This window comes from Enhydra lutris, unplaced genomic scaffold, assembly GCF_002288905.1.
Source record: "Enhydra lutris kenyoni isolate GAN:26980312 unplaced genomic scaffold, ASM228890v2 scaffoldscaffold20, whole genome shotgun sequence".
In the NCBI taxonomy this organism is placed as follows: Eukaryota; Metazoa; Chordata; class Mammalia; order Carnivora; family Mustelidae; genus Enhydra; species Enhydra lutris.
In genome coordinates, this window is record NW_019154104.1 from 3,447,141 (window position 1) to 3,462,867 (window position 15,727).

Genomic DNA, 15,727 nt, shown 5'->3' on the forward strand with positions numbered 1-15,727 from the left:
CTAGACTGCTGGGCAGCCCAGGAGGGGGTCTTTGGTTGGGGTCCGCAGGACTGCCCTAGAGTGACGTGCATGCCGGCCACCTGGTTTAACCTGGCTCTAGGGGGGTGCTGCCTTCTCAACTGCTTGGGTCTATAAAAGCAGAGGATTGACAGGAAGAAGAAAGACGTAGCCCTAACAGGTGTGTAGGGGGCGTGGGGCAATGAGCAGCGAGGTCTGTGCACATGGGTGAGATTCAGAGACTAGCAGACTGCAGGTTCTGGGAAGGATAATGACTCTGCTCTGCCCTGCTCGCCGTGCCCTTCACCATGAGTCTTCCCACCAGCTGACCCAGAACCTTCCTCCAGGGCCAGGCTTTTAGACACTGCACACCTAACAACCCTGTCCCTGCTCGAGCTGGTAAGGGCAAATTCCAGACTAGAAAAGGGCAGGAACCGCCTGCTACTGATTCTACACGCATTTTCCATCTCAGTACCATGGTTCATTTTTTCTTTTCTGCTCCCAAGGAGAAGAGCTAAATTTATTTTTTTTATTGCCTTTTTTTTTTTTTGAAGTAGAGTCATTACCTCATGCTAATTAGCTTTGGGAATAAACTAAAGGATGTAATCCTGCGTAGTGATAAAAGTATTATTTGAAAATGAAGGCCTAATTAATTAAGCAATTCTTTAAACTTGTGTTGGAAAAATATTTAGTTAAAAAAGAGAATTATTCACCTACAGTGTATATATAGTTTCCTAGATACAATAAATACATAGATCCTTTAAGGAAGTTACATTGGCACATTAGAGTCAAAAGAGAATTTCGCCAGCAGGACTGCTCTAGGTCCTAGAAACACTATTTTTTTTTTTTAAACTCTCAAACTGCAACTGTAGGCTACTGTGTCATCTCAAAGGGACCCTACTGAAGGAAGAGGCAGGTAATTAGGATGCTTTTCTGAAAGCCACACAAGGATTCAGAGACGTGAACACCAGCACAGCCATCATCAGGGTTCATGTTGCCTGTGCCTTGTAGTTAAAAATATCTTTTCATCCTTACCAGGAAAAAAACAGGGGCACTGGAGAAGGACAGCTATTAGGATCTATGCTGGGCCACCAGGAGTCAATTAAATATTTGCTGAAGTTTTAACTTAAACAATGAGAACTGAGCACAAGGGCAAGGCTATGTCTCTACCTGCCCCCCACCAAGGATGGCCAACCCACTGGCTGCTCAGGGAGGGGTGATACCTGGGAGCTTGGCTCCTGGTCTGCTACTTACTGAGAATTGACCTAGAGTCATGTGACCTCTCCCAAGTCTACATTCTCTGTGAAGCGGGGAGAATCATCCCTCCTTACATCAAAGGGCAGTCCTGGCCATGTCAAGTTTATACCAACGATCCCACTGATTCCCTGGCCTCCCACTGAGCTAATTTCTTAGGAAAATCACCTTCAGCCTCAACTTGAAGACCACTGAGCCCAATCTAGGTAGAGAAACAATAGAGAAGCTCTAGTATGGTGTAGCTACTAACACTGATAAGATCCAGAACAGAAGCCTGGTGACCGAGTTCCCTCCCGTCTTAGGCTCGTGCTCACTGAAAGGACACAGACGTGAGCACTTCCTCCTTCTGAAATTCAGGAGGCCTGAGCAGGCACAGCAACAAATTCCACCTCAGGTCACAACCTTTGGGTTTCAGGAAGGAATTAGCTATTGCATTTTCAGCTCCTCACCTACGACTGATCCTTGGTGAATCGCTAAAAACCTTCTTTCCTCACCCTGTCCGGGGCAGTTCCCAAACATTCTTCTGTGCAAAATACCCCAGTTATTAAAAGTGCATCAACTCCGATAGACTTTTGCAATAGAAATATTTAAAAAATAAGAAAAAAAACCCCTCTATATAAAATGAATTGTGCTTTCTTTTCAGAAACCACGAATGGTTTGTGTTCATAAATCTTTTTAATATAGATCTGAGAGCTACGAAGCAGGTGAAAACTGTTTAATATTTTTTCTATCTCTTCGTGACTCCACCTCCCATCCTTGGCCCTTCACAGGCAGCCAACTCTAACGCTCAAGAAACCCAGCCCTAAAAAATGCCAAGTTATGGTTTTCATACTTGCCTCCGGGAACTGAGAGCGATTCTTTGTTTTTTAGGCAATCTCTCTTCTTGCTCTTACCTATTACGTGTGGCACGCTCGTTCCAGTTCAGTAGGCTATGAAATTTGCTGGGCACAGAGACAATCGAGTCTTGCAACAGGGTAGCTTATGAGAGGAGAGCATTTAACAAAGGAACGACAACCCCACATGGACGTCGCGCCGCATCACACGGAAGGTCTGGAATGTATGGGTCCAGGCAAGCATCTCTGCTGTGTCTCTGAATTAGCACCCAGATCAATGTTAATCTTTCACGCTTTTCTATATTCCAAACCAAACGTCTCAGTGTCAGTGCAACACGATACACATAGGGCTCGTTTTCCATGAACGGTTACCTTTTTGGTCCCCAGCATGACCTTTTTGTATGGAATGCGATTTTTTTCAAGTATGATGATCTATAGGAAATTTTATTTTTAATATTTCGTTGCTCATTCTCTGAACCCCTCAGTGCCAGTGATAAAAATTCACGCGTTTCCTCCTTCTGGCTGCGAGACGCTCTTTCCATGCTTCCGATTTTTCCAGAGAAAGGGGCAGAATGTTTGTCCTTAGGGGCCCCCCAAATCCCTCAGCAGGGTAAGGCCCTGCCCCCTCCAAACTGAGTGTTTCCAGCCGAGGTCAGAGGGCCTGAGGAGCGTATGAGGCCGGAGGGACTCACTCCCTCTGGCCCAGAGGTGACACTGGAGAGTGACATTCCTGTTTTGCACTGGCCCCCAGGGACCTCATGTTCTCCCAGCCGCCTCACTTCCAAGGCCACCTGGCGACAGGAAGACACATTGCACACAGAAGTCCTCACTGAAGTGTCTGAGAGAGGCGAGGCACACGCCACATCCCTGTGGCTGCCTGCTCGGGGTCTGCCAGGTGGCCCGGACGGTGGCCCCTGGATCTTGCCTCGTGTGTGGAGGGCAGAACTCCGAGGAGGAGGAGAAGGACACCCAGTGGCCTTGCTCGCGCCCGGACAAAGACCACGACAGCTCTTCCTTCCGGCATGTGGCAGAACAGACAGCGACCACCGAGGCAGGAGAGGCTCGTGGTGGGGGACAGGGAGAGAGCAAGGGACACCGGTGCCAGAGTCCAGAACAGCTCCCGGGGCAGGGGATGGGGAGGCAGTGCCTTTAATCGTCTTCTCGGCACATGGGCAAGTTGACGAAGGTGAAGACATTGAACTCTATCATTATGGAGAAGCACAAGAAGACGGCATAGAGGGCCAGCGCGCAGACACCCAGCTTCTGGTCCAGTCTCCACTTGTTGAGGTGGATGCCGAGGACCTGGAGGGACAGAGGATAGAATGCAGTTTCCCAGGCATTTTCTCCAGAAAACTAGACATACACTACAGACCCCAGAACTGTCTCCAAAATGTGCATAAGGGCAGAGCGGTGCTGCAAGGCACACCTGTGGTCCGGTCAGACGGAGCCCCATGGGCTTGAAGACCTGTCTGATGGAAGGGCCAGCCCATGACCCAGGCCCGCGGGCTCTGAGCAGGCACACTGCTTCCTTGGGACCCGAGTGTCCTCAAGGCCCCTTCTGCCAGTTAGAGCCTCCCTGCCCAGACCTTCTCTTGGGACAACTAGGGACGTTCTCGGAGTCCTCCCTTTGCTGCAGAACTTGCCTCCTCTTAGGCAAAAGTTCCAGTGCATCTGTTGGCTCACAGCCTGGCTAACTTGAGTTTGGGCCACCTGTGTGTGTGTGCGTGTGTGTGTGTGTGTGTGTGTGTGTAGACGGGCTTGGAGCACATCCTCATTCTACATTCCTTCTAGACTTTCCCGCACTTCATACCTTTCTTTCCTGTCTCTGAATCCAGATTCCTAAGGGCTGGGTCACATTTACCCCATCAGAGCACAGCCATGGGCTCTGTGGAGACACACTAATCTGGGTTCAAATCCCAGCTTTGCCGTTTCCTACCCCCATGACCTTGGGCGAGGTACTTAACCTCTAGGCTTCGATTTCTTCTGCAAAACGGGGATGGTCTCATCAGGTGGCCATAAGGACTGAATAAAATAAGCAGAGGCAGAGCTGCAGAATGTATAACTCAGGCCCAGGCGCGTGGGAGAGGTGGCCTCAGTAGTATTCCTGTGCCAGTCCTGAGGCCCAAGAGTCATGCCCCCTCCCCACCGCCTTCTGTCAGCTCAGCTTGGCAGGGGGAAATTTCTCTCCTCCTGGCATGAGTGAGGAGAGACAGAAGGGGCAGTGGGGACCCAGCGATGTAGTTTACTTGCTCTGGGGACTTCGTAGTCACTGAGGGAAAAATGTAGTGGCGGATGCCAACATTCTTGGCACAAATTGTGTCCGGAGAGATCTGTGAATTTGTGTTTTCTCATTGTCAGCCCTCGCGGCCCCAGGGAAGTGAGGGGGGTTTCAGAGACTTTGCAAGTGACGAGGCAGGATCAGATGGAACGAAGGGCAATTCCAGAACCAGAAAGACTCACTGTGAGAGCGACGGAGCCCAGCAACAGCACCACGGAATAGACCAGACCCCGGCTGTTGATCTTCACCTGGAAAAACAAACACATGTGCCCTGAATATTGGGGCTGCTCAGGGCCCTGTCCTGAGAGCCTAGGGCACCCCAGTATATTCCTTCTGGAAAGCATAGGTGGGTGTTCACGGGGGACACGTGGTGGAGGTCGGTTGGCTAACCATGGATTTAAGTCTCCACTCCGTGTGAGGGAACAGATGAGGAGTGGACACGCATGCCCGTGAGCACAGGTGTGGGGAGGCTGCACGTGGGGCTTCCCCGAACAGGTGCCCCTCAGGCTGTTCCAGAGGCCCTCAAGGAAAATGGGTGCCAGGGTGCCAAGAAGAGGGGGGCAGTGTGTTCCATGGGGGCTCTCTGCTGGGATAGGGCCAATGCCACTGTCCATTCCCATCAAGGGCTTGTGTCTGGTGTCCCTGTGGCTTATAAGGCGGGGGGAGGAGCTTACCGTGGACCCATAGTTAATGACCATGGTCTGCAGGCCCCACGGTATGCCAAGTCCCACTAGGATGTCAAACACGTTGCTTCCTATGGTGTTTGAGACTGCCATGTCACCAAGGCCTAGAGTAGACAATTGACGCGTGTCATTCACGGAGATTAGGTGGCTGGAAACCCCTATTCGGGTCCTAGTAGGCTATTCTTCAGAAAGGAGTTCCTTCTTCATGGACCCCACATTTCAGAAGCTTCCTATGAGGTCTAAGTCCACTCCATGAAGTCTAAGGAGGGCCTCCTAGGGTGTGAATGATGACCCTTAAGATTCATATGTTAGAGTCCTAACCTCCAATAGCTCAGAACGTGGCATCATTTGGAGATAGGGTCTTTGCAGGGATCATCAGCTTAAAAGGAGCCATTGGGGGTAGACCCTAGTCCAATATGACTGCTGTTCTCAGACGGGGACACCTGGACACGGCACAGAGGGAACATGAAGATGACCATTTTTAAGCCAAGGAGAGAGGCCTGGAACAGATTCTCCCTCACGGTGTTCAGGAAGAACCAGCTCTGCCAACACCTTGACCTTGGGCTTCTAGCCTCCAGAACCATGAGCCCACACATCTCTGTTGTTTGTGCTACTTTGTTATGGCAGCGCTGGGAAAGGAACACAGGACTCTTCATCATTTCTCCTGCCCGGCCAGTCCGCTGATCTTCTCCGAGGACCCACTATGTGCTTCACCACATTGAATTCTCCCAGGTACCCTGGGAGGGAGGAGGTGTTGTCCTCATGCCAGATGATGGAACCAAGGCTTGGGGCGTGCCCAAGATCACACAGTTTGGGAGGGGCCCAGCATCCTTCAAACCGAGCCAGGATATGTCCTTGGGGCTCAGGTGATGGCCTCACCACCCGGGCTCAGAGGGTGAGGCATCAGGTCTCATGCCCTGGAGCCTTCTGCAGGGTAAATAAACTCTTTTCTCCCAACTAGACTAGAAGCATCTTAGAGGCCAGGGGCCTCACCATCCTCCTTTGCGTTCCGCCCAGTTGGCCGGGATCATGCTGGCCGCACAGTCGAGGGGCTTAACAGCTCAAGGGGTATTACAAGTTAGAAAACAAACTTGCAAAGATAAAACTCCTGCTGGGTGCCATCTGCCTGAACCTGGCCACCCAGCTTCCCGCTGACATGGCCATCAGAACCCGGCACGAATACAAGCGCGTGTGCAGTGAGCGAGCTGGGAACAACTTGCAGCCGCTCAGCCTGGCACCTGGACAGCTGGTTCACAGCCGCCTGAGCACCGGCCCGGCGGGGGTGGGGGTGGGGAGCTGGACCGGCCTCCCCTCCTGTGCTGTTGCGGTCACCTGCAGTCCTCCAGGACACAGCGCCTCCCTCAAGGACCTCACGTTCTTCCCCTCTCTGTCTCGGCGCCATGCTGAGTGCCTTTAACATCTCGGCACTGACCCCTGGGGCATCACCCTCCCAGGGCCTCAGTCTCTGGAACGACACAGGGACACGCAACAGCTATTTTGGGGCAGTCACTCGCCTCTGGGGAGGATGCAGCCCTGGCTCAGTGGGTCAGGAGGGATGCAGGTGACCCATGCTTGAGAGGAGAGGCGGAGGCCTCCTCAGATTCCCCAGGCTTCCCGCCCTGCACAGGTGCACAGGTGCTGCGTATGGAGGAACCTCAGGGCAACCTTTCTCAAGAGCGTGAGACTCACCTGGGGGCCTGGCTGAAATGCAGGTTCCAACTGAGTGGGTCTGGGGCAGGCCTGAGATGCTGCATTTCCTTTTTCAAATTAATTCATCGATCAATTAATTAATTAATTTTAGTGGGAGAGAGAGCAAGAGTGGGGGGTGGGGCAGGGCAGAGGGAGAGAGAGAGAGAGAGAGACTCCTAAGCAGGTTCCATGCTCAGCTCACTGCGGAGCCCAACTCGGGACTCATCTCACAACCCTGCGATCACGACCTGCGCCAAAACCGAGTCGGACGCTTAACCGACTGAGCCACGCAGGTGGCCTGAGATTCTGCATTTCTTACAAGCTCTTTGGTTGAGCTGCTGTGGCCACCAGCCCGGACCACACTTGGAGCTGGGAGGCGTCGGGGAGCCTAGGATGCGGGATCTCCACGTTAGAGCACACGGCGTGGTCTGCTGGGGCAGCGGATTCTGTGCAAAGGTTTCTGGGCCCTTTGCCAGGAAGACACTGTCCATGCTTTAACCCTGTCTGTTGGGTCCTCATCCAGGGACCCCAGTGTCACCTTCATGAAGAGGCACTCCACCTGCGTCTTGCCCTCGCTTACTTTCTGTGCCTCCACGTTCCACAGGGGTCATTCTGATAGGATGTCCTCCCTCAGAACCCCACTTAGCCCAGGTTCCCTTTCTTGACCTCACCCCCCACCCCCAGCCCTTCACCTTCTAGCATCATAACCCCAGCCCGCCGGGACTCCAGGGCCGGCTGTTTCAACAGCCCATTCTCTTGCCCCCTCTTGACCTTCCCTGCCTCCACCCAGCAACCCCAGCTCTGGGAGAACATGTCATCCCTCATGCATGTGTCCCCTGGAGCTGGTGGGACGGAGTCCTGCCTAGCCAAGCTGACGTCACTGAACAACAGCCAGGCCCTTGGTGCCCGGCAGTGCTCCCATTCCTCACTGCACAGAGACGAAATTTCGGATACCGACACATGCCGAGGGATGAACACCACGTGCTGACGGAGGCAGAGACGATGGTGACGCAGCTCTAAGCTGTCCGGCCACCCCTGGAAGCTGGGGGACAGGCCTGGAACAGACCCTTCCCTACAGCCTTTGGAGGGAGTGTGGCCTGGCTACCGCCTCGATTTTGGACTTTGAGCCTCCAGAACTGCGCAACAGTCTCTTGTTTTAAGCCACCCCATCGTGGTGTGGTTATGACAGCCCTAGGAAGTGAATACACTCACCTCAGAGGTCACTCCACTAAATCCCATTCCCCTCAGCTGCTGTCCCCACCGTCCCCACTCTCTGCCAGCCTCCGACCTATGACAACCACATTCCCACACTTCTCTCCCCGCATCACAGGTCTTCTCAGGACTGACCGACATCTGCCCGCAGCCCGGTCAACACTTTCTCCTAACCTGGGAGGAATAAAATGTCACGTTCCACATTCCAGAGCCCACTTTCTCCTTGGGCATTTCTTTCCTCTCCCGTCTCCTTTGAGGTGTCACTATTATTGGCCCCGACTGCCCGCCCCCCCCATACTTTCACACTCATATCTGTGGAGGAAGATGTGTGGAGGTCCATGCTGGGTTGCGACCTCATCAGCAGAAACACCACAATCAACAAAAGGGTCAGCCCTTTATGGGGCTTTTGTTCTGCATTAAAGAGCACACAGGAACTCCTTCCCTTGCTTATTAACCCATGTCAGGTGGTGAGCCCCAAAGAAAAACCACTAACCAGCCAACCAACCAGGTAACCAAACCCGTATCCATGTTCTAGAACCTTAAGAATAGCAAACAAGTTGGAGGTACAAGATGCTCCTCCCCCATTGCCTTCCTGGGACCAGAAGACTTCTCATTACTATAGTATTTGTTGGAAGACGTTGGGGTTTCAGCACCGTTTAATGTCACACTAGTGATTCCAGAACAAGTTCCTTTGATCCTAGTCTGCACAAGCAAATGCTTCTAGAGATCCGGAGGTGTTCATCTTGGTTGTGTTCTCTGTGGATGGGCTCTGATGCATGATGCTTTCCCCTCATCCGCTGGCTCCATAGCATGACGTAAGAGCACCAGTCTGAAGGGCCATGAACTCTAACCCCAGTAGGGGCGGGGGGGCCTGCCTGGTGGTGCTCGTAGCTAGGGGGGCCAGCGCATGGCCCTTACCTTGTCTTGCCACAATTAAGCTGGCCATGCAGTCTGGAACACTCGTGCCCGCTGCCAGGAAAGTAATGCCCATGATGACATCCGGGATCCCAAGCGTGTACCCAATAATAGTCACCTGCAGAAGAGCGGGGGAGGAGCCATGAACTCCAGGAAGAACACCAGGGACCTTCGCTGACTCCGAGGGCTTTCAACTGGAACGTAGGACTGCTGTTCCAGTTGCTGTTTTAAAACATTTAGAAACTGAAGGGAAATGAAACAAGACCCACAGATGACCACTATTACCACTGTCAGCCCGTGGTTCTCAAACTCTAAGCCTGTGGAACAGCCCCTGGGAGGCTGTTCCCCCACCCCTTGCCCCCATGCCCCTGAGTTTCTGATTCAGGAGGCCTGGGGTAAAGCCCAGGAGTTTACGTTCCTACCCAGTTCCCAGGTGGCTGGGACCCTCTGGCTACTGGTCTGGGAACCACACTTGAAAACTGTTGCTTTAGAATATATCCTTGACCTTCCTTTTGCTGCGTTTGTTGGAAAAAACCAGAATCAGATTATGCTATCAGTATACGGTTTGCAAGTTCCTGTTTCCTGTACTAAGAAGCCATGGATACCTTTCCACCTCCCATTGTCACCTCCGACACGATTTTAAACCGATGCATGGGTTTCATGGGCATGGCTGTACGGCCTATCCCTCACCCTCCCACAGCCAGATGGTCTCTTTCTTTGCTCTCATGACCTCAGTGTATATAAGTAACATGTACTGAGCACTTACTGTATACAGGCACTCTACCAGGTATGTTGTGTACACAATCCCAGGTACTCCTTTATCACCACCCCCTGGTGAGGGGGCACTGCGGTTACACTCATTTTACACCCAGGGAAACTGAGGCCCAGAGAGGTGATGCGGCATGGCCTGTGGGCCAGAAGGTGGTGAGTGGTGGAGCAGGGATTCTGGACCAGGTCTTGCTGACTCTAAAGGCCATGTTCCTACCTCAGTGTCATGCACCTTGTGTGTAGGACTTGGGGTCCTTATCTTACTGACTTCTTAGCATAAGCTCCAAGAAATAGAATGGTCGGGTGGAAGGATCTTGATCCGCAGTCACACACTCTACTGAGAAATGCCTGATGCTCCAGAGATGGCTGGAGCCCTGAGCAGCACCCAGATGGAAAGCCCTAGAAGCATTTGGATAACCCCATTAGCTCTGGCTTGCCTCCCCACCTCTAAAATGGGAACCGTGGCACCTCTTGGGGGTCATTCACATCTCAATGGGTGGCTTCAATCCCAGTGAATTGTTGTGTGATTTAGGACAAGCTGGTGTCCTTTTCTGAACCTCAGTTTCCTCACCTGTAAAATGGGTCTGCTAATAAAGATTAATTAAGAAAATGTGAGGGGACAGTGCCTGGCCTGAGCAAGATGGTCACAGATGTAGGTTTCTTTTCTCTTTCAGACACCGAGGAGGGCAAAAATGAGCCACTTATCCATAGTGTTCAGTCTACCTTGGCCACGAACAAGATCTTCACAAGTCCAACCAGGCCGTGGCTGACATGCTTTCCACGGGGGATGCCAGACTTTGTAAATACAGGAGCCTGGGTTCTTTTGGTATTGTGGGGGATGCCTCCATTTCCCAAGCTTAAATCACTGAACTACGTGGCTAAGAAGCTGAAAGATGGAAGAACAGAAGAAAGGTCTATGGGTGTGTGTGTGTGCATGTGTGTGTGCAAACGCACGCACTATCCAGGGTGCTTCAGACTAGAGATGCTGCCTGGGTGCTGCGTTGCCCTGGACTCCTGTCCTGGGCCCTCTGAGCCCAGCTGATACTTAGGCACTAGATAGGGGAGCAGACCTGAGTCCCAGCTCTGGGGCTGACTATCTGTGCGACCTTGTGGAAGCCGTGGCCCTCTTCTTGGTCCTCAGTCTCCCCAACTGTGCAAAGGTGCCGGACAGGACCATCCCTTTCCAAGGTCCCTCCCTTTTCACAAGGACATTCAAGAATTAGTTTCTCTGAAGCCTTAGGGGTGAGAGACCCAAAAGGTGTCAGAAGTAAGGGGTGGGCAGGTGAGACAGGTGGTGCCTGGTGGCCTCCGCTGGGGCACAAGGAAAGCAAGCTCGTGGCCCAAAATGAGGGCTAACACGGGGTGCTACTGTCTTGATCAATTTCTACTATCAGGGTCATCCCATTTCCCCCAAACTGAGGCGGGCTGAAGTTCAAAGCCACAGGTAAGGATGCCCTGGCCAAGCAGTTCCTGTGACCCCCACCAAGCTGCTCCCATGAATCTCTCTGCTTTAAGCAGCACAAGAGGGCTGAGTCAAGGTGGGGGGGGGGGGATGCAAGTGTTGCTAAACGTCCTCATAGCGAATGAGCAGAGCTGGTTTCCTAATACTGCTGTTTCCAGTAAAAAGGAAAGGAGGAAACGTTTCACCCGTTCATTAATTTGATCTTTCCTAACTCCTATACCTACTCCTTCGATGTCATGCAAATACTTTTTTTCCTCCTTGCAGTGTTGTTTTGGGCATGCACTTCAGTAAGAGAATTCCCTGGATCCTTTTATCACATATAAAGATGGGTTGGTGTTAACCTTACTCAGAAAGATGTCAATTTACAAGTGCGATTCATGTAAGGCATCGTTTTTGTGATCCTTGATTGTCCTTCACTTGGGGGGTTGGAGAGTAGCTATTTTCAACTCTTCTCACACCCTAGTATGCACACACGTGTGCACACCCCCCCACACACACATATACACACATACCGGCATGTGTAAGGATTTTAACCTTGATCTGAACAAAGCATGGACATAGAACTGGCTGCATTTGATGGTGAAAACAGTTGCTATCGACAGTTATTATCCATCTGTCATCCTGCCAGCTAGGGCCACAAGGTCTGAGCAGAGACTTCTCTCCTCCCAGTGACCTTATGAGACAGGGATGGCCATCCCCCTTCTGCAGAAGGGGTGACCGTGGCTCATGAAGGCTGAGCCACCTGCCGGAACTTCATGGCTGGCACGTGGGAGGTCTAGGATTCAAATGCATTTCCATGTGACTCCACGGCCCTTCCCTCCCCACAGGGTTGTACACGGAGCAAGGGGAAAGGGCCTCCTGCTTGCTGCCCCCCACCCCTGGCCGATGAAATGTTTGTATAGGAAGCTGTCACATGTGGCCAGTGGAGCTTACAAGGAGCTATGCCAAAGCCTCTTTGCCTGCAAAACTTGGGTGCAAATGGCCTCTGAAAACTCCAGTAAGAAACTGAGGGACGGCTGAGGATAGTCATTGAGATCATGAACTCAGGAGCCCAACTCTAGAACTCACTGATTGTGGAACTAATCCCATAATAGTTGATAATTGTGCAGCCGGGCTAAATACCCAATCTGGATGCCTCAGTTGCCTCACCTGTGAAATGGACAATATAAAAACACCTATCCCACCGTTGTAGTTATGAAGGCTAACAGAGTTTACTGGCAGGGGTTACAATGAAGGCTGCCTTGTGTTCATCTCCCACTGACTCCAGTCTCCCTCACATTCCCCCAGGGGTCCCAGAAAGGAAGGGGGACTAGTGCCTAGCCCTCCAGAGATCTTCCCAGAGCATCCCCACTACCCTGCCATATTCCTCTTCCCATTGCAGCAGCAGTGGGTCTCAGAATCTCATCTCCCGCCCCCACTCTTGCTTTGAAGGCTGGCGCCATGCTGTATCCATCCAGGAATCTGCAGTGCCCAGCATAGTCCCAGGCTCCTGTGATGAAACCCCTTCTACGGAGAAATAAGCCAACGTCTGCAATGGGAGGTGGCTTGCCGAAGGTGGCACCACCGTGTCTGAGGTCGCTCTTGAACCCAGCTCTCCCATCTCCGGCAGGGGCTGGGCAGGGGCTGTCTGTGTGGCCCACCCCTACTTCCATAACCACTCACCAGCCACACCATCAGGTAGGAGAAGACAGCGATCCACAACGTGGCGGTGATGAAGGTGACCATGAAGTACTTCTCCCAGCGGGGCTTGCTGCAGTTGGGGATGGTGACGCACAGGAGGAAGATGAGTGGCCAGGTAAATACCCACTTGGCCTTGTCCCCTCTTGCCTCTGCAGTGGGAGGGGGTGGAGCCCGAAGGGGGAGGAGAGAAATACATACCGGGTTACACATCTGCCAATCTACCTATCTCCACGTTTTAGAAGTTTCTTCATCCGTTAAATGGGAACATTTTCTCTTTCTTGGTTGGTGCAAGAATGACAAGATATAATATACATAAAACACGCAGCACACACTGCAGCACATAGTTGGTACTCTGGAATTCTCAGCTCCTCTGTTCCAAGGTCATATACTCAGCTTGTTGTAGATACAAGACTAAAATGTAGGAGGGCTGGCCCGGCAGGCGCGATCTCACTGGCTCCTAGCAGCAGAATCCACAAACAATTCAACCAAGGAAAAGTGGCCTCACTATGTAAGGGCCTATTTAGCTAGAGTGATTCCATCTGGTTAAACAGTGATTTTGTTGTTTATGCAGTAAAACTTAAACTGACTCTGCCCGCCCGCCCACCGCCAGGGGAACTTACTTAAAAGCAAGTCTGGGAAACCAGTAAAATATGGTCGACCAGTCCCTGATAACAGAGCCCAAATACAAGGGCAGGTCAGGTCAGGTGGAGATAACAGAACCCGAATGCAGGAATGAGTCGGGTCAGGTGGAGACATCTAATCAGTGGGGCGCGCATACTGTCTCCCTAGCTACCAAGGAGTGTGGGCCCCGACTTTTGGGTGCCGATTCTGACCAAGGTGATAGGCTAGTTCCAATAGCTACTGTGGGGTGAACTGTAATTCAATTGGCCACCCGTGTGTGACCTAGCATGACTGTGCAGCTTTCTCTGTGTGTTACAATCTCACTGGCCACCTGTGTGTGGCCAGGCTCAACCACACGGCCTTTGCTCTATAAAAGTTAGCCTGTGGGGCACCTGGGTGGCTCAGTGGGTTAAGCCTCTGCCCTCGGCTCAGGTCATGATCCCAGCGTCCTAGGATCAAGCCCCGCATTGGGCTCTCTGCTCAGCAGGGAACCTGCTTCCCTCTCTCTCTGCCTACCTCTCTGCCTGCTGGTGATCTCTCTGTCAAATAAACAAATGAAAAAAAAAAAAAAGTTAGTCTGTGAGGCTGGGAGGGGTTGCCCTCTCTGTAAGAGGTGGCCCCGAAAGGTCAGTTTGATTCTCGATGCTTGGAGCGAAATAAAGCTCTGCTTGACCTTCGCTTTGTATCAGTCTTGCTCCTTTGATCATGGACCTATCATTGGGGGACCTATCAACTAAGCCACTGAGTGCAAGCATAGTGTCCTTAATTAGCCATTAAATATGGTGTACACATGCAGGCTCAAAATTAGCTTGTTGGTCACACCAATAAAATAGTGGCAGACAGACTTCTGAGGATTCTCTCCTCCACAAAAGCAATGAGAACATTGGCAAGAATGGTCAGAAGCAGCCTTTTTTCAGAACTCTGAAAATTAACCAAAGGCGTATAGTAATTCCAGAGTTTACTTAAGAAAACTGGCTGGATCTCAGTGAGAACGGTGAGCTTTGTGGAGTTTTAACTTGCTCTATTTTCCAGGTCCTTCCACCAGCTCTGGAGTCACCTTGAGAACGAGCATCCTGACATCCACCACAGTGGGGGAGGGCTGGAGCTCCTTCCAAGTCCATTTTGGAGAATTGGCATTATTTGGCCTGTCTGGTGGAATTCCTGGAAGATCCCATTGTCAAGGCTATCTATTTTTCCTGAATCAGAGCTCAGCCAGTGTGAAAAGTCTTTTCCTTGGGGGCATTCGTTGAAAACAATCAGAGGCAACTGTTGAACATCCCACTGTCCAAGGTGGTAGGTAACCACTGAAACAAACAATGCACTGGCCAAACAGCTTAGAAGGAAAAACTGGAGAAGGGGCTATTCACAGAGGGCTTTGCAAAGCTCCCACATATTTGGGAATCTAAAAGACCATGAGTATGCATAAGACTGTGCCCACAGATATTTGCATACTCAGTACTAAGATTTGAGGATGTCCTAAGCTTCCACCTCTGCCTAATGTCGAGGCTCTGAACAAGCAAGAAAATAAAAACTAAGGTAGATTTGTTAACTGTCTGCCTCAGTGTTGAAGGTGTGCCCCCAAACACATACAGAACTTATTGCAAAGACTGAAATACTTATTTGGTCCTGGCATCAAAGGAAATCTCTGTGCAATCATTAGATGACCTTAAGAGAATCTAGCAGATATTTCAGGGGCCACACACAATGAAGACAAATTTTACAGAATTAGCTAAGAAAATTGACTAAACAAGCAATAACAATAACTAGCAATAACAAGAAGCCCAGGAAAGGGAGAATAATCTGATTTGCAGCATTGTCAAATCTTATTATTTTAAATGCCCAGTTTCCAACAACAAAAAATTATGAGACATGCAAAGAAATAAGAAAGTATGTTCCATACACAGGAAAAAAAAAATCAGTTTAAACTACCACTGAGGAATTCCAGACATTGGGTTAACTAGACAAAGACTTTAGTTTTTATTATTAAAGTTTGTTTATTTACTTATTTACTCATTTATTCATTCATTTTAGTAATCTCTACACCCAACGTGGGGCTCAAACTCATGACCCTGAGATCAAGAGTAGCATGTTCTTCTGACCAAGCCAGCCAGGTGTCCCTAGACAAAGACTTTATATCAGCTGTTTTAAACATATTCAGAAAGGAGTTGTCAAAATGTCTAAAAAAACTAAAAAGAAGTAGGAGAATGAGTTCTCACCAAAGACTACCAATAAAGAAGTAAAAACCATAAAAAAGAACCAAGAGAAATTCTGGAGTTGAAAAGTAAAATAACTGAGAAATTCACCTTTGGGGCTCAACAGCAGATTTGAGCAGGAA

At 50.8% G+C, this 15,727-nt stretch overlaps 1 protein-coding gene across 2 annotated transcripts in view; it reads right to left on the reverse strand.

Moving 5' to 3' along the window:
* Positions 1 to 2,887: 2,887 nt before the first annotated feature.
* LOC111148647 (solute carrier family 24 member 4) overlaps positions 2,888 to 15,727 on the reverse strand; it is a 161,472-nt gene continuing 148,632 nt past the window's right edge. For both annotated transcript variants that reach the window (XM_022505400.1, XM_022505399.1), the window contains exons 13-17: positions 12,754 to 12,920; positions 8,865 to 8,979; positions 5,037 to 5,149; positions 4,545 to 4,610; positions 2,888 to 3,386 (exon numbers count right to left, since the gene is read on the reverse strand). In XM_022505400.1, the coding sequence (XP_022361108.1) occupies positions 3,234 to 3,386; positions 4,545 to 4,610; positions 5,037 to 5,149; positions 8,865 to 8,979; positions 12,754 to 12,920 (614 nt within the window). In that variant the 3' untranslated portion in view covers positions 2,888 to 3,233. The remainder of the gene's footprint in view (positions 3,387 to 4,544; positions 4,611 to 5,036; positions 5,150 to 8,864; positions 8,980 to 12,753; positions 12,921 to 15,727) is intronic.